Source organism: Corella eumyota, chromosome 4 (genome assembly GCF_963082875.1).
Source record: "Corella eumyota chromosome 4, kaCorEumy4.1, whole genome shotgun sequence".
In the NCBI taxonomy this organism is placed as follows: Eukaryota; Metazoa; Chordata; class Ascidiacea; order Phlebobranchia; family Corellidae; genus Corella; species Corella eumyota.
In genome coordinates this window covers 8,912,981-8,935,349 of record NC_137493.1, presented here as the reverse complement: position 1 = coordinate 8,935,349, position 22,369 = coordinate 8,912,981, and the positions used below count along the sequence as shown (strand labels likewise).

Below are 22,369 nucleotides of genomic sequence, written 5' to 3'. Positions count from 1 at the left end.
TTTTGATATTTTTTGCTAATTTAATAATTTTATTATTTTATTAACGTTATTCTATACTTTTACTTCGGTCAGCTAACAATCAATTGGAAGCTGACCTGTGACAACAAGTGCACCTAAGTAGAGCACCATTACGTTTACTGTTTAATTTAAATCAGTTTATTATTGTAACAAATTTAAAATTTAATGGGGTCGCATTCTGACCATGGCCTGCATTTAAAACCCTTTTACTATACGAAACACAGCTATTGTGTTATAGTAGACGTAACCTGTGCGCACATATTGTAAAAGGGTTTTATTCGTTTTTTAGAATGTAAATAAGCCTCGTGATTATAACAGCGATAAAAACGTACCCTTCATATTTTTTACCTTTAGTTGCCTTAAGCCAAATACATTTTCTTTTGGCTATTACTTATTAACGTATATAAGGTGCCCATTTTTTATTATTTTGTCAGTGTAGTTAGGATATAGGTTATACTACATAACGTCGATTTTTTCGCAATTTTGAATTATTTTTGGGCGTGTCGAAAAAAAAATTGACAGCTTTTAAACTTGTTAACTGTGTTTGTTTTTTAAAATAAAAGAATTTGTGATTAATGAATAAACAACGTTATAAATTAATTTGAATTTAAACTATAAGTAGCTGTTCCAAATTATTTTTTTTAGCAAATCAATCGTACTAATGGTTTTAATAAAGTAATTTTTTTTAAAGCAAGTTATAAAAAAAAGCATTTTACAAAAACTGCATGGCTAAATATTGCTGTTCGTAAAACAAATTTTTTTCTTTTATTTTTTTAAGAATAAAAGATAAATTTTTTTTTATTTTTTTAGGAATAAAAGAAACATTTTTTTAAGAAAAGCAAATAAGTTTTAGCGGTAAAATTGTGGCGAATCCAGGGTAACTCAAATTATAGGCTTACAAGTTAAATTACGTATATAACATTTACGCTAAATTTTAACCATTACGATCACGATTTTTACAAAAAAATTTAATTTAAAAAAAAATGCAGCGTATTTTTAAGTAAAATTTGTTTCTAAAGTAATGTGTGCCACTTAATTTAATAAATTTCCTGCGGTAAGGGTATGCAGTAATTATTAATACATTATTCGAAAAAAAACATGGTTAATTATAGAAAAAGTTTTTTATTAACTCAAGTTGTAAAAACTTTGCCGCAGCAAGCGGAAGTTATTTCCGCTTCGGTATTACAAAATATACCCACGGGCATTTTAGAATGTGCTCTGTGTGTTGAACGGTACGGAGAGGCACCGTACCTCGACTATGCTGCCCCGACACAATGTTGTCCAAGAATCTATTTTGGGCAGGGTGGAGGGGCGTTTCTTTAAAAGCCACATTTTTGTTGTGTAGCTTGTCGGAATCCGCTGTAGAATAAATACACATTTTTATTTAAATTCATTTAAATTGGGGACACAATTAAAATAAGCAACTGCTTTTGCCTAAAATGGCTTACCTGTTTGGGTTTAGTGATATGTGTATTAGGCCCAACTATATTTTCTTTTTTCTTTCACGAATAAAAATAAAATTTAAAATTCTTTTTTATTTATTTTGTTTTTACTTAGACACCTATACTTTTGTTTAAAAAACTCGCAAAATGAAATTAAACTTTTTAGTTTGCGTTGTTTCCTGTTTGTTCGTCATCGATGTTTCGCCGGTGACGTCACAATTTCTCAACAGCTTTTTTAGCAGGTTAAACAGCGGGGTCGCCCAAGGAAGTAATTACTTCAATTTACTGCTTTTACCAAGCATATTTGGCGGAGGCTCTCGACGTGAGTACCTGTTTATATTTAATAAATATTTTATTAATTATAAGTAGTGGTATTACTTTAGCATATCACGCTAAAGCGAATGACTTAGGATTATGCCAAAAATTATAATGAGTACCAATGGCTTGATTGTGATATATGGCATGCAAATTAAATCCAATCAATGTAGTTTTCGTCGCTTTATATAACTTGGGCGTGGTTATCACATTTTTTCTTTCCAAAATCGTTTCTGTTTTTTTTTCTGCCCAAATGAAACCAGTTTTGCGGTTTGATGTTTTGCCTAAAGGCCTAAGGAAATATTTAAAAAATCATAAGATGGCATTTTTATGGGCTATTAAATTGATTGAAACCATTTTGATTGTCAAATGCTTTGCGAAAAATAACCTTATTTCGTGTAAGTATTATTATATAAACTTAAACTCCCTAAATTATTTTTTAATAATTTATAACTTCGTTTTTTATGCAAAATTCTTACTTATTTTTGTAAGATTTTACCGTTTTTTGTATAAAAAAATGTATGAAGGCATTTTAACATTAATAAAGTGGACCCGTTGCTAAAAATGATTTCTAAACCATTGTTAATGTATTCGGATTTTGAAACTTATTATACTTTTTAATGTTCTACCAAAAAGTCAAAATTAAATCAGTTAATTTTAAATGTTGTATACCTAATTAAATTTTTGCTCGAAATTAAATATTTTTTTAATATTAAGCTTGTGGAAACCGATGTTCAGTATTTGCGACTTGTATGGTGGAAGAAGGCGCCGACGAATACTCAAGACGGGAAATATGTCGATGTCCTGATTCATTTGACGGGAATGGAATTTGGTGCCGAAGTAAGTCAAAAATTTAAACTTTTTTAATATGTAAAGTGAACCTCGTTTTAAGGTTATAATTTTAAAAATTCGTTGTTGTTATTAAATACTGGTTTTATTAGTTTTTGGTATACGTATCATTTTAAAAAGCAATTTTTCTTATATAGGTTAATTTAGTAAGTTACCATCTAATACTTGATACAAAACTATAAAATTATGTTCTTATATTTCTTAAAAAAAAGTGTAATTCATGTTATAACTATGATATATATTAACATTTATTTTTAATAAAGGACGAAATGACGCTATTTGTGATCGATGTCACGCCAATGCCGGTTGTGTTTCAGGTACAAGAGGAAGGTACAGATGTATTTGTGGTGAAGGTTATATTGGAAACGGATTCCAGTGTCAAGGTAATTAAATTTATTTCTATTAACGTTTGATGTGACAGATTTAAAAAGCTTCTTTAAAACACTATAATGACTAGTTGACTATATTTTAGACCAGTGATATTGTCTAATTGGTTACCCAAAATATATGTGCAACAGTTAAAAGTACTTAAGTATGCTGCAAAAACTGCAGTGGGGATCAAACCTCGAACTTTATATTGTGCTTCCTAGGTCATAACGTGTTTAGCTAAAAACCGGACTTAAAAAGCGCATATTATAATATTGGTAAGGCTCTAACCAGTGACTTTTCGGCTTGTAGTCTTTTGCTTCCACCGATGTATTACATTAATAAACATTACATTTTTATTAAAAAGGTCAAACTATTCCAACTGCCACACCTTGCCCAACATGTCATGCCCAAGCGACTTGTGTTCGATCTACCACTGGAGGCGCTTCATGCCGGTGCAACGCAGGATACGTTGGAAACGGATTGGTTTGTACTCGTAAGTATTTCGTTTATCCTCAGTCATATAATTGGAAATTACTTTAAATTAAAGTATTTTTTTACTCCTTTCTTTAAACTAACATTAAAAAAATGAATAATAATGGACTTTTATCTTTGTTGCCAGCATTTTTTTACGTTTTATAAAAAATAAAGCAATTTTTTCACATTGCTTTTCATCTAAACTATACCATGTATTTTACTTGGATATGATGTCCTACCGGTCTTCACATACTTAAAAAAGCAAGTTTACTTTGAACACTTCACACGAATTTGCCCAAAATAAACCATTTTTTGACATAGAATTTATTTATTGATATAAAATGCGGCTTTATATACAAACACAAAGTGAGAAATAGTTTTTCGGCACGCGATTAAACGACTATTATTTTAAAAAAAGTTGGCCCATGATGATTAGAGATAAGGTCAGTTTATATTTGTAACATGGCCCCAGGTTAGAAAGGGCAAGCAAAATATTGTAAGGTTTATACTTAAGTAGGAACACATGTGCGTTGCTTTATCAAAAATGTAATGGGTAAACAATAACTCAATTGACTAAAAAAAATGTTTAACTCATACTTTTTTGGACTTAACTAATAAAACATTTTTACCTTTTAGTTCGACCTGTAATGCCGTCAGTTTGCGAAAGATGTGACAGATTTGCTGTATGCAGTAGAACATCAAATGGACAATTTCAATGCGTTTGTACGGCTGGCTATACTGGGAATGGTTTCCAATGCGAAGGTATTTACATTCCGCTTATGTTGTCCGCTGCCAGTATTACTATACCAAAGCTTTGCAATTGTGGTAACAGTACTTCTGGACAACCACTAAAATACTCAAAATTTGTTTCAAAATTAAGCATCTTTAACATGGACTGTAAGGTGTCCGGTAGTGTGGCTAAGAGGTCATGGCACCGCCATACGCGCCAAAAGGTTTAGGGATGAGCCTCACCATTGTCACACTATTCAAACACGTGCTAAATACACCCTTCTTAATAAATAAATACAAAAACCTATTACGTTCGTCATATGGATAATAAAAAAAACGAAGACTGTAAATTTCTTGTCAAATAATAATCTTACCATTCTTATTAAATATTTTTTTCCATGTTTTTTTTTTTAAGCTGTCACTCAAGACCCATGTGCAATTTGCAGCCCGTTCGCTGACTGTAATATAATCACTGGAGTCGGAGTTAGTTGCCAATGTCGGGATGGTTATGTTGGAGATGGGCGTGTTTGCAATCGTAAATATTTTAAAATTTTGTTGAATTTTATTATTTTGTAAAATCAACAAGTATTACTTTTTTGTGTTTCGATTTGTATTACAGTGTAGTATGGAGTAATTTGGTTTACTTTAATTTTTCGACTTTGTTATTGCAAACTATTAGTTCAACAAAGTCGCCAAAGTTATGTGTGACTTAAAAAATTCTGGATCACTTTTACTTTACGGTTCTTGAACGAACTCTCGTGTTTTACAATCCTAATTTTTAAAAAAATCGCAAAATAAACGTGATCAAGATTTTTAACCTATTCTCGAATTTTATTGTTTAGTAGCTGTCGCACCAACACAGTCAGTTTGTGACACTTGTCTTCCTAACGCTCAGTGTCTGTCCTCTGGTACAAATTTGGTTTGTGTTTGCAATATTGGTTTCCAAGGTGATGGTATTAACAACTGCGATCGTAAGTTTCCACATAAATATTTAAAAAAATGCTTATTTTTTAGAATTTTTAAAGAATAAAAGACTGTATTGGTTTATTTGTGTTTAAAATATTTTGTAAAATTATCTTATTTTTTAGTTTAATTTTTGATAAATATTGAATTAATTTATTTTAATTTTAAGCGAGGACTTTAGACAGCCATTACGAAAAATAAATTTGAAAACGGTTTCATTTAAATAGAATATTTACCAGTGTTTTTTATTTATTTAAATTTTATACTTTGATAATTTTTATTTAATATATTTTGATTTTAGCTTTCGTGCCGTCAGCTACGAACCCTCCAACTGTTCCTCCCCCCTGTCTGTTATGCGATCGAAACGCGTTCTGTTCTTTGGATGTAGCCTTAGGACAGTATAGCTGTGTTTGTATAAATAATTATATGGGAAATGGACGAGTCTGCGTAGGTAAAAACTAAAACTCAAAATGTTTAATTTTAGATTTTATTGAAATTACTTTTTAAAATATATTCTGCGCTAAACCTGAACTTATTAATGGTTTTGTTTATTATACAATTACAATTTTTTAATTCAATTTTACTCATTTTTTACTACTTTTTTTAGTTATTTTTATAAAAAAAATTTTTAAAATTTGTTCAAGCTCTTGCAGCCCCAACACAACAAGTAGTAACCCCAGCTATTGTGGTTGGGCCAAGTTGTGGAAACCAGTGTCATGTTTTTGCAACTTGTGTTGCCAACACATTTGGCATTGGACCTGCATTTGTATGTCAGTGTAATAACGGATACATTGGTGATGGACTTACATGCGCCGGTGGGATATAGTGGTTTAAATTTCGGTTTTTAAATTGATATTAAATAAATAGTTGGTATAAATAGCCTAAGATTGTATTATAATTGAGTAACTAACACTTTTTAAGTATTATACTGTTTTTTTAATATGTAAGTTTGCCGATGTACACTTTAAAATATATATTTATTTTTAAACCTACTGTAAATTTAATATATCACTTATCAAATTTTTATAAACACATTTTGCTTTTTAATTATTTTAAATTGAATTTTAGAAAAAAAACTTTATTATAATGTTATTTTTTTAGCTGCCGACGCACCAGCCGTAGCTACCTGTGAAGTAGCATGTAATGCTAATGCTAGATGTGTACCAAACCTTTTAGCTGGTCCTCCTTTGATTTGCCAATGTAATGTAGGTTATTTCGGAGATGGAATAACTTGTTCTTTAGGTACGGAGTGTGTCTTTGTATGATTAAAAAAAATATAGATTAAAATTGAAAAACCTTTAGGAAGTTTTTTTTGAATTCATAAAATTCTTGGTGCATTTTTTAATAAATAAATATGTTTAGCTTAGTTATTTATGTTTAGTTAATCATTTTTTTTGCCCCTAATTATTAGTTTTTGTAAGAAACTGACTTGTATAAGTTTCTTTTTTAATAAAATTAACAAAAAAGGTAATTACAAAATGCAGTCATACAATGTAAAAAATAATTACTATAAAATTTAAATTTTTATTTTAACTTTACGTAAATCATCTTTAGGAGCCGCTCCCGCGGTATTCGTGGCACCCCCGGCACCCCCTTCCCAGCCCCAAACTTGTGACGACTGTGATGTGAATGCTAACTGCTTAAGTCCACTGGCTGGAATAGGTCCAATTTTATGCATTTGTCGAAGTGGTTATACCGGAAATGGACTAACCTGCTCAGGTTAACAGTTTGTAATTTTGGTTATTTATTTTTAAAACTATTTTTTTATTTTATAGTATGATTTTTTTGGGGGAGATCGATTAATTTAACACAAAGACCACCTTACTTTAAACAATATAACTCTGATTCTACCTAAGCGAAAGAGAAATGTTTTTAGGCTGGTTTGCCCGGGGTTGAATTGAAATGAAACCTTTTTGACCCCTAAGCCGGACGCAATGCAATAACTAGACTTTTTTTTTAAACTAACTACAATTTTTATGTTTAGTGAACGCCGGGTTAAATATAGGCCTAGGGCTTGATGCTTCAAACTGTATAAATTGTGCTGAAGTAGCCACTTGTAGGCAAATAATTAATGGAGGACCGTTAGAATGTGCATGTCCAGATAATTACATTGGAGATGGCCAAACTTGCGTTCGTAAGTTTTTCTGTTTTTTTTTCTTGGCCTGCTATGCTTTGCATGTACTAAGTATTTTTTAGTCTACCTTATCATTGCTTTGGTGGGATTAAAAACTAATGAATAGTTAGTAATCGGAAAAATACAAATTTAGTGCGAACTGTCCCAACAATTCAAGTTGTGACGCAACAGTGTGGTGCTCCATGCGGAATGAATGCTCAGTGTATACCTAACACACAAGCTCTTGGACCTAGATTCGTATGCGTTTGCCTTACAGGCTTTGTTAGAGTTGGTCTTGTAGGATGCGTGGCAGGTAGGACAATGCTGCTTTTTGGTGATCGTTTAATTTAACGCGAAGACAACTTTATTTTTTTTGTTTTTATTTTTGTTAAAGTAAACAACTATCTTTACTTTTGCAGGTACAAATTTTTTTTAATTCTTTTCTGTAAAAATATATGGAATATATATAAATTCTGATTGTAATTCTTTTATGTTTTTTACAGCAAACTAATCAGGAGTAATGCATTCATGTAAGTACAAACATATAACCTGATTACTAAATACAGTTTTGGTATTTAGTTGTTTTAATTTCTTATAAAAATATTAAAAAATATTTATATATACAGTGACCAAGTGAAGAACGTAGAAAATCAGCCCTTTCGCGTCATTGTACAAAGAACATTTATATAATCTTTGGGTGTTTTTGTCAACTTTTAATATTTGTTTCTATTTAACTAACAAGAAGCGTCTAGCCATACTACAGCACAAATAAATATGCTACCTAATAAAATTACCTCGGACGAGTAAAAGAGACTTATGGATTTAAAAAATTAACTATTTTTTGCCTTCTTGAAATCTAGTTATACATAAGTTTATTACTTGACATTGATGTTAATATCTAGAATGTTTATTACCCAGATAACTTATATAAAGTAGGAATATTTAAAAAGTCCTGCAGTTACATCCATTTTTAAATCTAGATTAACCTAATTGTAATTTTTTTTATTAGGTAAAAATTAATAAAAATTTGCCTTCTATCAAATTAATTGGTCGACATGTACTATCCTAACTGCTTTCCTAACATTTATATTTTTGCTAAAAAATCTTTATTTAAAAAGTCCAATAATAAAAAAACTGCAGATTAATTTTTAGTTAACATAGTAGGTTTAAAAAAAATATTATAGGATTTCTATGTTAAAAAATCCTAAAATAGTAGAAAAAAGACTGCCTCTAGTGGTTTAGTTTTTTATTTACTTTGACTTAATTGACAATAAATCGAAGTTAAGTGAAAAGAAAATCTAGTAAAGGGCGTTTCGAAAATATGTAGTTGAATTCTATACAGTTGTTTTTTGCTAGCCACGTGTTGAATGTAAATGTAAGATTTAATAAACGAGAAGAAGTTAAGTGAGATTTCGTGAATTTTACTTTCACAAAATTAGGAATGATAAGAAGTTTAAAACGTTAAAGTCCCTAAAGTTTTGGTGGAACAATAGTTTATTTTTAAGTAGATCCGCATGCTGTTAAAACGAACTGACTAGAGACTAATTTGTTTATGTTTGTTGAAGTTAAAATAAAAATAGTTTGTATTAATATTGCAATTACATGCATTTTGTAACCGGCAGACTGGTGTTTGTTAAGCATTGTTAACTGTCCGACTAAAAAGCTAGACTTTATGTTTAGCAAATCAGTAGCCCCGGGTTTAATTCTTACTGCAATCATAGTTTTTTAGGCAAACTATTACTAAAGTTAATCAATAGTAAAAAAAATTTTCCACAGTAACAAACTATTGTCAATAAGGACAATGGTTTTAAAATTTTGTTACCTTTAAAATATAATATCATTTATTTTTATACAGTATTAAACAGATCAAATGGATTGCACAATAACGTATATTTAAGTGTATCTTATATAGGGTTGGGGTTCAGGTTTAAATTTATCAAATCTATTTAATTACGCGATCAATTTGATTGTTTTAATTTAGTATATTTTATTTATATATACCCAAAACCCCAATCTTTATGCCACTCGAAATTTAAAACCACACCAAAACTGCAAAAGCCACAAGGTTTTTTGATGATTAGATTCTTAATAAATATATATATGTAAAATTAAATAAATATGTAAATTTAATAAAATATGATCAACTTTTACACCTATAATGTTCATAATGTTTCGTATAACAAATAATTTATTTAAAGACATTGCTAACAATGCAAGTTTGTTTAAAAAAATAGTTAAACACTATTTATGTTTGTTATTTAATACTGTTTGGTAATGAATTCTAAAATTAAATTTACATTTTACTAATTTAAAGAGTTACTGATTACCTTTTGAGTTTTGAAGTAATATTCAATAAAGTATTTAATGTTCATTTGAGGTAAAGTTAGCAATTAAAAAAGGAAGGAAGTAGTTGATAGGATTGTTGCTTTTAAACAAATTTTAAAATGTAAGTTTGTGTAATCGACAATATAATACCAAGTTTTAGTTTTTGGTTTTGGTATGCTGCAAGGTGAATTGTTCATTTATTAAATAGTTTCCTAAAAAGTTGGTTTGCATATTTGGGCTTTTTTTATTATTTTTTTTTAATATTTTTCTATTATTTCTATTATTTTTATTATTAACAGTGTTTTAAGTCAACATTGCATTTTATTTACTTTTTGTCAGTGTTTAATATTTGCAGTAATTGCTTAATTTTTTCACAAAACAAGGGTTAAAATATTTATTTTCCATGTAATGAAATTAAATCTTTAATTGTTATATTGTCAGTTTGAATAGTAACAATAAAACTGTCGTCGTTATTAAGTTACGTGTTAAATTAGAACCCGGCAATTAGAACATGTTTTGAATGTGTAATTTGTAAGAGCGATGTTATTTAAATTACAAATTGGTGACAAAACGCGAATAAAAGCCTTCACGAAGCGGGAAAAATAAAAGTATTCGGAAAAAATTGATTCAAACTATTTATTTTAAATTTAAAATAAATATATTTTTACGATTATTATACTCAGTTTAAATATAATTTTTTAATTCGGCGGTAATCTGAATATGATACACTCCAACGGCTGTTTCAGGAATGTGCAGACTTCGTCGATTTATTATTTAGTGACCTTAGCTTTTAAGAGTGACGTCACCAATTCTCAAGAAAACTTAAGTAATATGTTAAACAACGGTTAAGCTTATTATTTAAACTAAATGGTATTTTAATAACTGTAATCGTAGACTTATTAAATATTGACTTTTCTAACTTAAGCAGTATTATCGTATTTGTTTTAACCAGTAATTAAATATAATTAATTGATTTGCTATACGACTAATTAATTAGTTTTAACAAATAATAAAAAGCAGTTTTTACGCGAAAAAGGATACCCTACAAATTTGTTTAAACTCGTGTATGTAGTTCGTGTGTAAGTCTGATTGTAATTGAAAAACGTTACATTTTTGTTTTAAAACGTGTCTTGTTAACCTGTATATATTCTAAATCACAAAAATTGGTTAACTATTGTATTATATCATTTAAATAACCGAAGTTTAAAATGACTTTTGCGGGTTTATATATGTCTCCATTCTTTACGCAAAAATTTTTTTTATTTTTGAACTTCGTATAAATATCACATAGTTTTTCCCGTATTGCGATCCGGTATATTCATGATATATATGTGATTGTTTAGAAATTTGTTAAAACCAAAATTAGAGAGTTTTATGTCGCGCGTTCAAGTTATTTATCAGACAGAATTATTGGCAATTGATTTGATATATTGCCAAATATGGAATATTATTTTGTCGTTTTAGATGGGAGTCCTTTTGTGATACTTCAACGTTTTGTAGTTCAAATTTTTTTGCATTTCTGCTATACACAAGGTTCCTAATGCTTTAGTCAACCTTATAAACTTTTATTAGTGTGAGAACCTATTCTGTAAGGCATGTCATTTATTGCTTTAAATAACAGTTTGCATTAAAACCATTTTTATACATAATCCTATAGAGTAAAATTTGACCAATAAAACATTATGTAAACAACTAATTAATAGAACTGTACCGATAAATTATGACGACGTTATCATTTATTATCAACAGGAAATTAGGTGACATTAATTGTGTGTATATTTATATTATTGTAAAATAAATTTGTTTTATTTGGTTTACTTGAAAACAACAGGAATCAATTTTAGACTTTTCTAAAAAAAGGTTAGCTTTTATAAACCATTGTAGTTTTGTACAAATGCAGTACAAAAAATAAACCTTATATTTTTAATTATTCGATTTAGTAAAAATGTTAAAGGTTGGATTTTACAGTTTAAGAATAAGCAAATTTTTTTATAAACCAATTGCTATTCTAATTTGTCAGCTCTTGTGTATGGTTTGTGGTATTGTCTGATGATTAACCTGTGGATTGGTTTGTTAAAGCAAATATAAAGACAATAAGTAAAACCTGTATTACAAAAAAAAGAATGAGGTGGGGCAGGGATCGAACCTTGGACTTTATAACAAGATGGGATATAGTAATATATCTCAATTATAAATGTTTATAATAATATGTCTCAATAAAGTAACTTTTTTTAAAATATTTTGCAGAGCACACAATGGGCTGTTGCTCTAGTAAAGAAAAGAGCCATGGCTCTAGCAGCTCAAACCAGCAAAAGTAAGTTAATTTGTTCTTTAAAATATACTTGTTATTTCTTTTTGTAATATAATCAAGTTTATTTTAATGTGATTTAAACTTCCTTTTTTTTACGATCAAACGATTGCTTAATCAAAGGTTTTTTTTTTCAAAGTGAATTTTTCAGTAACATGAACAATGAGCTGTATTATTTATTTAAATTAAGTTGTTGTTGTTTAATGTAAAACAATACAGATCAAGAATAGGTAATTGATGATATCATCAACGTGTTAACTTTACCAATAGACCATAGCTTTTCTCAGAAATAAGAACATTATGCAACCATTCAGTCTTCTTTTGTTAGGTATTTAAATTTGATATCAAATTTTGTGGATATGCATGTGCTTAGGTAGTTAGTTTTATCTGGAATAATACAAAAAATGTTTGTTTAATAGCTCACAGTGCAAATTGAGGATATTACATCATAGGAGACCCCAGTCTATATTAGTTGTATTCAATTGTAAAAAATCAGTTGTAGTTTTGGATTGAAGAATTTAAAGGGTTAAAGACAAATAAAAATAAGATATTCATTTTAATGTGTTTTAGACCTAAAAAAGTTATACATGCATTTTTGCTTAACTTAGGAAAAAAATTGTAGTTTGAGAATATGTCTTTTTTTAAAAATGTTGTTCGAAGTATAAGGAAAAAATCTGTTTCTAGTTCAAATTCTGCCCAAATGTCACCGAATAATGTTGCTGTTATTCTGCCAGAACTTGAACTTGCAGGTAAAGGTGCCACACAAAAAGCTTAAAGTTTATTAGTTATCATGACTGTTGTTTGAGTATTTTATCTGGGCTTGGCTTGCCTTATTTTTTTAATAACTATATTGAAAGTCAGCCTTGACATTTTTTAGTTGGAACAAGTGCACCTTTTCTATGGCTTAAATTGGTTTGTTTTTTAGTTATGGTTGTAAAGGTTGCAAGAATTAAAATTTTATTATTTTTTTTCAGGAATGTAAAAATTTTATTTTGCTTTTATTTTTTGCAGTTCTCATTTTAAATCAGACCCAATAATTATGTCGGGACCGAGCATAAGTGGCCCCCAAATAAGTGCGGGGCCCATTATATCGGGACCCTCTCAGCCCCAGATGGGCGGAGGGTTTAACCAGGGGCACATACAAACACAAATGAGGTACCCACAATCAGGTGGGGCTCAAATAAACCCAGGTATGCCAAGTCGACCCAATATGCAAGGTAGTTAGACCACGGTCCCATTTTTGAAAATTTAAAAGCTGATTTTTTAAGTTTTTAACACTATTTTAAGTTTGCATGTTGTTTTTATGTGATTGTGTGGGTGCAATAGCACAAAATATGGATTTTTTAACCATGTTTTATTAGCATTTTGTTTTGATTTTGGTTGTTTTTGTTTTGTTTGCAATGTTTTATTAACAGTTTTACTAATAATTGCTTTTGTACTAATCTAAATTGCTTAGCAAGACAACCTGTAAAAATTTTATGCTAAAATTATGTATATAGTATTTATAATTAAGGTTAATGCAATTATTGTGATTTTTTAAACAATTTTTTTTATTTGGATAAAATATGCTACAAATTTTTTTTCCCGGGTTTAATAAAAAATACTATTTAGGCTAGAATAAGAATAGATTACTTAAACAAACAATAAAGTTGTGATTAATAAAGTCAGTGAGCTGTTTTTGATTACTGATAAATAATAGTTTTTAATTGTATACTATAATAATCCCATTTTTTTGTACTTTTAATTTGAAAAGCTATTATTCAGATTAGTTTTATTTTGAAGCTATAAGATACATTTAAATATAGGTTTATAAGAAAGTTTATTTTTTAGAATCATGTCAATTAACGTAAAAATTATAGGCTACTTATTTTTAAATCATGATATTATAAGGTTTTTAGATTCAAAAAAAAAACTTAAAAAATTTGAAATTTTGATGTTACTCAATATCACATTAACATTCGGTGTCGATTTTTTCTTTTTGCATGTTTTGTTTATTTTGACATATCCACCTACCTACTTACAATCTGGTAATGTATAATGGTGACGTATTGCATGCTTATTGTTAAAAATTAACCCAATTAGCAGAAATATATCATTACCCACTGCCACTAATATTGAACCCCAGACCTTAACAACTACAATACCCAGCTTTACTGCTCCCATGATTCATAGTTCAACTAATAATTTACTTGCTCAGCCTACAACTACTGGCAAGTTTTAACTGAAAATAAATTTAACGCCTTTTTAAAAAGTTAATCAAAAAAAAATTAATAATATTTTGTTGAAAGTAGGTTTAGCGCATGTTTTATTAAATAATTTTAATTCTTTTAAAAGTGTAAATGTAAGTGATATTTAATTTTTTTTGATATTTTAATTTAATAGATATATATTTAGTTACAAAGCCCAATTTAAACCTGCCATTATGTAAATAATACATTAATGATTTGAATAATTACTGTTTGGAATCTGCATAATTTTTAGATTTGTAGTTAGAATAAAAATAAATAATTACTAACAAGTTAATTTGTATTGTTATTTAAATTTACACATTTAAAGTCAAGAGTTTATTTAATATATTAACTTAGTTTTTTACTTCCAACAAAAATTAAAATTATTTAATTAAAAAAGAATTGTGCTTAGTTAAATAAAAAGAAAAAATGAAATTTTAATTTAATTCAAATTGATTTTTTAGCATCAGCATAAATTTTACTTAAATTTTTTAATTTTATAGTCTTTTGGTTTTTATTAGTATATATGTTATATTGTGCATGTATGGAATGATTAGCATGGTATTTATGTAAAGTGTAACTGTAATTATGTGTAATGTACTAGAGTGTTTTATAAATAAATATAACATGATCTAAAAATCTTTTTAGTTACGAATTTAATATAATATAATTGCAAATTTACATTACTAACAATTTTTATTTAAAACCTATAATTTAATTTTGTTTAACTTTTCGTTTACTTTAGATTTATGATATTTAACCTTAATTTTTGTTTGATATAGGACAAGCTGTAAGGTATGTTGCTTTGTATGATTATGAAGCAAGAACAGCAGACGATCTTTCATTTAAGAAAGGAGAACAACTATTTATCTTAAACAGCACGTAAGCATTTTTGGATTTAAAATTATTATTTGAATAATTTTGTAAACCATAAATAAAAAAAATAAAGACTTTGTATTTTTACTGAAAAATAACATTCTTTTTAATGGATAAAGCCACAAAAAATGTTTTTTAAAATTAAGGAGCATTTGCTACAGTACAATTAAAGTAAAGGGGGTTAATAGAAAATATAATTACCAGTAAAAGGGCATTTTTTAAATCATAGTTCGCTTATTTTTAATATTTCAATTTTGAGTTTATAATTCGTTTTAATTAACTTAGTGACCCTGACTGGTGGTTGGCAAAATCAGCCACTTCACTCAAACAAGGATATGTTCCTTTTAATTATATTGCCCAACTTGATACGGTTGAAGCATTTGAGTAAGATGTGCATCATGAAAATGCACGAATTAAAATGTGATTATTATGATTTTGGAATTTTTTGGGGCAAAAATAAGGCTTAATTGTTAAGTTTGATTTTTATTTTTAGGTTTTTTTTTTCGATAAAAATTAAGTCTCTTTAGTCTACTTTTTGTGTATCTTTATTAGGCTGAGCTTTTGATTAGTATAGGCTTATTTATTTTCATCAAGTTGATCAAAATTTGAAATTTTTTTTTTTGACTATTTTGGAAAATAAGCTGGAACACATCATTTAATTTATTTTCAATCGTGATCTAAAGTTTTTTATAATTTTTACTTTGTTTGCATGAGCAGGGAAGGTGACTGGTGGGAGGCAAGGTCACTAGCCACACAAAATACTGGCTACATTCCTAGTAATTATGTGGCACCTGCTAACTCAGTTCAATGTGAAGAGTAAGATTTTTATTTTATTCAATTTTTTGTTTTTTTGAGCTTCTTTACATGTTGTTTTATTTATTGTTTTATTTTTTATTTTAGATTTTGAATTTTGTTGTTTCAACATTATTGTTAAATTTAATTTTAGCTATGTAGATATTTAAAATTTAATATTTTTAAGGTGATTTCGTTAAAAATCAATTTTTTTACAATAAACCATTTATCAGTGAATTAAATATAAATATACCTAACATATAAGTTTATTTGGATTATTAAACGTATTTTTTAATTATCCATGTAGATGGTTTTTCGGTAAAATAGGTCGCAAAGATTCGGAAAGATTATTAATAAATCAGGAAAATCAGCGAGGGACTTTTCTCATCAGGGAAAGTGAAACTGCACAAGGTGAAATTTTGATTTTATTTAACCAACTAGTTTACTTAGTTGCTCACAGTTTTTATAGTGTTATTATCATAAGTGAATTTTTTTATGGTACCTATTTCTCTATAGCCCCATATAATATATATATACAACTTATTTTTCTTTGGGTTTTAAATCATAACAACTATGTTAAATGTATTATACAATATTTTTAAATATTTAAGAAAGTCTTAATAACTTTTATTTTTGTTTACTTAATAAAATATATTTCTTGTTGTTGTATTTCCCTTTATTTTCTTTTCTCCACAACACAAAATCCCCCTATTACGAAATCAGTTTTTACACTGTTCAATTTGAATATAGCTTAAATTATTGACTTTTCATGAATATTAATATTAAAAAAGATTTTTACATTCTAACAAAATTCTATTTTCTTACAAAAAATATAAAAAAATTTATTTTTTATTTTTTAGGAACATTTTCTCTTTCTATATTGGATGAAGATCAGGCCAAAGGATTAAACGTAAAACATTACAGAATTAGAAAACTTGACAGTGGTGGATTTTATATAACTGCTCGAGCTCAATTCGATGCTTTGAAAGATTTAGTTGAACATTATCAAAGTAAGTTTTATACAAATTCTTGTTTATATTTAAACTTTTTTATAATATATATATGATTTTTAAGTTTTAGCATTTTAGTAGCTAATATGTGAATGATATGAAATGGATATAGAGTGTGACAGTGTAATTGAGAAATTAGATATTGACTCAAACTTATAAATGCAAAACACTTGGTTTGTTCATTACAATTAATGACTTTATACTTGCAAAAAAAATGTATAAAATTAAGTTCATTAAACTTGAAACAAAAGTATGACTATCCAACTTAAAATAATAAATAAATTGTGTGTTTTGCAATTATAAAGAGTAATAAATGGTATAGTGTTTAAACACTTAGTTTTATTAGGTCCTGGGTTTGATCCCCTTTAGGTCTAGGTAGAAAATGTGACTAGGCCGGGAAGTCGACTTAAAAAAATTATTCTGGTTTATTTTGTTAAGTGTGTATGAATGTGATGTAAATTAGGGTGAGAACTAAATAATTTCAAACAGGAAGTAATGATGGTTTGTGTTGTCGACTCACTAAATCATGTTCAACTGATGACCCCCAACCTTCCTCGTTTGCTCATGATGTTTGGGAGATCGAAAGAGAAGAACTTCACAAACAAACCAAGCTTGGGGCAGGAATGTTTGGCGACGTGTGGAAAGGTCATGACTCCTGTTTTGATTGGTTGCACTTCTTGGTTGCTTGTGATTGGTCGGTTGTTTTGTGCATGGAGTGTATGGTCTGAGTTTAATTTGTATTTTCATGGGTTTAAAAACAAAATTTTAAATAAAAAAAGAAACTTTTTAATGCTCTAAAATGGCCAAACAAAATTTGTATTGAATTTTTAGTTAATTATTAAGTCCATGAAACTACAATGCTTTTAGAGTAGATTTTTGTTTAGATTTAGTTTTAATTTTTGTTATTTTGTTTTGTTTTCCCACCTATTAAATTGTTCTTTTTACCCTTGTGTTTTAAAATTTGCATGTTATCTGAATATTTCTTATAACTTTCATTCTACCATAAACTTTAACCATGAAAACATAAAAAACATGAAAAACCCTTACTAAATGCAAACAACATATTATTTTGTTTCATTTACATTTTTAAACTTAATAACTCTTTATCCTAATTCTTAATTGAATTCAAATATTTTCATTTCTATTTTTTTCGAACAAAAATATCTTTTCCATATTTCATGACATGAACACATATATTAAATCTTGTCCTAAATCCTTCCTGTTGACCTTTATCCCCTACCCCTGGCCCCAGATGTGTCTGACGGGTTATGTTGTCGATTACTTGATCCTTGCCCTCTTCTCGAGAAACCGCAGACGATCACAATTGCTCGAGATGTATGGGAAATCTCACGAGATTCTCTTAAACTTGAGAAAAAACTCGGAGCTGGTATGTTTGGTGAGGTTTGGAAGGGTAAGTTCTTGACTGGGTCCTTAAAAAGATTTCGTTTAAAAAAAATTTTGCATAAAAAAAATTTATACATTTTTTATCAAAAAACGTTTTTTTTTTTTATTTTAAATAAAATATTGTTGTAAAGAATGGTTAACTTATTTTTAATCCTGTTTGTAATACAATTTTAAGTTCTAAGATAATGCAATTATTATATTAAAACATACTGTGTTTTTTTACACTATGTTTTAGAATGTTGGTTGTTTTTGTGTTTGTATTCTTTGTTCGTTTGTGTTTTAGATTTGCTTGTTTTTTATTTTATTTTTAATAAAACTTTTTTGGTGGCAGCCATTTTTTAGTTATCCTCTAAACATTAACTTGACAATTATTAAAAAATTCTGCAAAAGAAAAATGTCTGCCATTGTTTTGATTATTTGCACATTTTTGTTGTTTTTAAAATTAGATTTTTGTTGCATGTTTTGTTATGTAAGAAATATGTAAAAACTGTTTTAAGCTTGACAAATATTGAAAAAGTATTTCTGAAACTGAATTTAATTTTATAAGAAATTGATAAAATTAGGTAACTTTTAAATAGTTAATAATATCACAAACATGTAAACTTAAATTGGACCAGGTTGCGTATCAAGATTTCCTACTTTTATTTAAATTTAAATATTAATTTTCTTAGTGAATTAATTTTTTTTTTAACTACAGGTTTATGGAATGGCACAACAGAAGTCGCGATTAAAACTTTAAAAACAGGAACTATGTCACCAGAAGCTTTTCTTGCTGAAGCTAAAATCATGAAAATGTTAAGGCACGAAAAACTTGTCAGTCTCTATGCTGTGGTAAGTTGTTTACTTTGTGGAAAACATAAATTTTAAAATTGGGGAAAATATAATTTTAAAAATTGTGGAAAATATAATTTTTAAAATTGTGGAAAATAAAAATTATTTAAAAATAGTTTAGCTTCATTTTGTTGCCAACAATTTTTTGGAAAAATTTATTACGATTCTAATGTAAAACTCCAGAAAATACCTTGTTTTTATTTAGGTATCCAAAGAACCCATCTACATTGTAACAGAGTATATGTGTCATGGAAGTTTACTGGACTATTTAAAGGAAGGACCTGGATCCAGATCAACCCTCATTGACCAAATTGATATGGCTGCTCAGGTACATTTTTTTGGGGGGTTAAACACCTTTTGGGGTTAAATTTTTCCCCTATATTTTCATGTAAAATATTTTTTTTTACAAATATGCTAAAGTTTTTGTTTGGAAAAGTAAAGGATTTTTTTATTTATTTTATTTTTAAGTTCTTGTAGGTAAACTAATGGATTCTATACTTTATTTGAATTTTATGTTTTCATTGAAAATTGCTCAGATTGCTGGTGGTATGGCTTATATTGAAAGAATGAACTACATACACAGAGATGTAAGAGCTGCTAACATATTAGTCGGCAAAAATCAAGTTTGTAAAATTGCTGACTTTGGTTTAGCAAGACTGATTGTAGATGATGAATATAGTGCAAGACAAGGTTAAAATATTAATTACTTTAGTTATTTTTAATTAAATTATTTAAAATATATTTAAAAATTAATTTTAGTTGAAGTAAGTAAATGTATATGCTTGAGCCATAACATAACTTACAACACGAAGACTATATTAATATTTTATCTTATTATCATTAAGCTTTAAAAAATAATTTTTTGGTTTTATATTTTGCAAAGTTTTTTTGAAATATACATGGATATACATACAGTTTAAATATGCATACAGTACACTTTGTTTAATAACCCAAGGCAAAATAATTTTGAAATTTTAGTCTTAATATTACAGATTGAACTATAATGACATTTTATAAATGTCAGATGGGCCAATAAAACCTTTTCCTTTTTCAATTTTTATGTCATTTAAGAGAATAGTTTAAAATTATTTTATTGTTAGTTTTTAGAAAATTAAACTTTAATTTTTTTCAGGAGCAAAGTTTCCAATTAAATGGACTGCACCAGAGGCAGCAATGTACGGGCGTTTTACGATCAAATCTGATGTTTGGAGTTTTGGAATTTTATTAACTGAAATTGTAACAAAAGGAAGAATTCCTTATCCGGGTAACAATAAAATTAAAAGTCCAAAAAGCCTATATAACACACCATTTAATTTACCGTTATGATAAAATATAAAATTCCTTTTTTTATTTGTAATTAAAAAAACAGAAAACAACCTTTAAAAAAATGGATAAAATTTATTACCCCAAATTTTTACCCTAAGGTATGATGAATCGAGAAGTTCTGGAGCAAGTAGAACGAGGTTACAGAATGCCAAAACCCATGCAGGGCCCCAACGATGCCCCCTGCCCCGATTCACTTTATGACCTCATGATACAGTGTTGGAACAAGGAGGTGATGTACAGACCAACTTTTGAATATATTCAGGTAAATACTGAGAATTAACTGTTTCTTTTTTTCTGCTTCTACATTTTTTTAAAGGTCTTAATATATATTTCTGAAAGTTGAATTTTTACAATGTAGTTTGTGCTTTTAATATACAGGCATTTAGTTTTTATAATAAATAGTATGTATATTGCATTTCTCTATAGAACAAAAATATTTTAATTTTTTACTAAAATTTTTATTTTTTCAGGGTTTTCTTGAAGATTATTTTACAGCAACTGAGCCGAATTATAGGGAAGCTAGTGATTTCTAAACTGCAATTTATTTTTAAACTTTTAAACAATGGTTGTTTAAACGCCCATGATATTGTTGGCAAATATCGAAGTGGACAAATATTGAATTTTTCAGCCTATTATCCACACTTTTTATAAGAAATAAGAATTAAAAAATTCCTTAATCAAAAGCAAAACTTATTTTTCCAATATGTCTTAAACTCTTAAAAAAAGAAGTTTTATAGTTAACTTTTTTTAAAATTAAAATTTTTAATGAACACTCTTCTGGATTTTTCTGAGTTTAAGGTCTGTTAATGGTTGTTACAAAAGGTAAATTCATCCTTTTTTTCTGACAAAACCTTACAATTTCCTTATAAAAAAGCAGATTTGCTGTTGATTTTTCACTTTCCCTAATTTTTTTGACATAGGTTTCAAACAGTGTTTGGTCTTACTTTCATATATTGTGCACTTGAAAACTGCAACATAATACCACAATATACAACTGTACATACTAATCTAATAACTAACTCTTTCCCTTAATATCACGCATTTGCTTTTTGGCAGTTTAATATTTTTTATCTTTATTTTTTCTACCGTTATATTCGAAATCGCATGGTTTTCTATGCACACTAGGGTTATATTTAATACAGCAATTCTGGCATTTGATATTAATATTTAAACTTGTTAAACAATTTATAAATTGGATTTTATAGTTTATTAATTGTGAATATTATTATTTTTTAAACCTGCCTTAATTCTTTTTTATACAAATCTTCTATATTATATTCCTATTGTGTTAAAGTTGATATTTTTGTTGTTTTTGATGTCGTTATTGCAGCAAACTGTTAACGCTGTTAAAACAATAACAAATTTCATAGATCAATTATAGAAATGTTGATATTTTTTTAGTTTGTTGGTTAATTTTGTTTAAAATAAATTGTTATTAACTTTTTTTATTTGTAATCTGCAGGATTTATTTTTTACTTTTAAAGTATCTCCAGAACTTCGATATTTTTTGTTAATAGAAAAAATGTTTGAATAATTTTATTTTGTTGTGTGCTTTTTTGCAATAATTATAACAAAAGACTTTTTAAAGTATGTTTTTTATACTGTTGCTAACATTTTAACATATTTTAAGCGCAAATTAATAAAATATAAAGAAAATTATTTTGAGGATTGCCCGTTTATGACTTTTAACAGTTTATGGTTTTTTATTAGTTTATTGCATTACCTTAATAATATCAATTTTGGTAAGAGAACAAAATATTAACAATTCGTATTTTTTACCATTTATAATTTTGTTACAATATTTTCCCCTAATAATTAATTAATACTCTGCTCATAATGTTGTTAAATTAATTTAAAATATTTTATAACTACTCAACTAACAGTTTCTACCTAACTTTATAATTTGTTTGCACGTTTAAATTAAATTAACGAAATATAAAAAGGGCGGCGCCATTATAAAGTTACTATTTTAAAAAAGTGGTCACAACTTCTACTCA

At 27.7% G+C, this 22,369-nt stretch overlaps 2 protein-coding genes across 3 annotated transcripts; both read left to right on the top strand.

Moving 5' to 3' along the window:
- Nucleotides 1-1,492: 1,492 nt before the first annotated feature.
- Nucleotides 1,493-8,054, top strand: LOC145751073 (uncharacterized). The gene is made up of 15 exons (XM_082567153.1): nt 1,493-1,782; nt 2,493-2,615; nt 2,888-3,007; nt 3,358-3,486; nt 4,104-4,229; nt 4,612-4,731; nt 5,039-5,167; nt 5,461-5,610; nt 5,804-5,974; nt 6,261-6,401; nt 6,714-6,878; nt 7,144-7,293; nt 7,427-7,585; nt 7,776-7,802; nt 7,899-8,054. Exons 1-14 carry the CDS (start codon nt 1,608-1,610, stop codon nt 7,781-7,783), a joined length of 1,866 nt encoding a protein of 621 aa, XP_082423279.1. The 5' UTR covers nt 1,493-1,607; the 3' UTR covers nt 7,784-7,802; nt 7,899-8,054.
- Nucleotides 8,055-11,344: 3,290 nt separating this feature from the next.
- Nucleotides 11,345-22,040, top strand: LOC145751264 (proto-oncogene tyrosine-protein kinase Src-like). 2 transcript variants are annotated; one of them, XM_082567371.1, is made up of 14 exons: nt 11,345-11,457; nt 11,845-11,911; nt 12,917-13,122; nt 14,916-15,015; nt 15,727-15,825; nt 16,109-16,212; nt 16,662-16,811; nt 18,064-18,222; nt 18,913-19,046; nt 19,252-19,374; nt 19,583-19,736; nt 20,179-20,310; nt 20,471-20,634; nt 20,843-22,040. In XM_082567371.1, exons 2-14 carry the CDS (start codon nt 11,853-11,855, stop codon nt 20,903-20,905), a joined length of 1,647 nt encoding a protein of 548 aa, XP_082423497.1. In that variant the 5' UTR covers nt 11,345-11,457; nt 11,845-11,852; the 3' UTR covers nt 20,906-22,040. The 2 variants fall into 2 exon arrangements, with proteins under 2 accessions (XP_082423497.1, XP_082423498.1); XM_082567372.1 differs by lacking the exon at nt 18,064-18,222 and adding an exon at nt 17,301-17,456.
- The last annotated feature ends 329 nt before the right edge of the window (nt 22,041-22,369 follow it).

Coding starts and splice junctions, on each gene's coding strand:
- LOC145751264 (XM_082567371.1), top strand. CDS start 11,853: ATGGGCTGTTGCTCTAGTAAAGAAAAGAGCCATGGCTCTAGCAGCTCA. Junction 19,047..19,251: donor TTGTCAGTCTCTATGCTGTG/GTAAGTTGTTTA, acceptor GTTTTTATTTAG/GTATCCAAAGAACCCATCTA. Junction 19,737..20,178: donor TGAATATAGTGCAAGACAAG/GTTAAAATATTA, acceptor AATTTTTTTCAG/GAGCAAAGTTTCCAATTAAA.
- LOC145751073 (XM_082567153.1), top strand. CDS start 1,608: ATGAAATTAAACTTTTTAGTTTGCGTTGTTTCCTGTTTGTTCGTCATC. Junction 1,783..2,492: donor ATTTGGCGGAGGCTCTCGAC/GTGAGTACCTGT, acceptor TTTAATATTAAG/CTTGTGGAAACCGATGTTCA. Junction 4,732..5,038: donor AGATGGGCGTGTTTGCAATC/GTAAATATTTTA, acceptor TTTATTGTTTAG/TAGCTGTCGCACCAACACAG.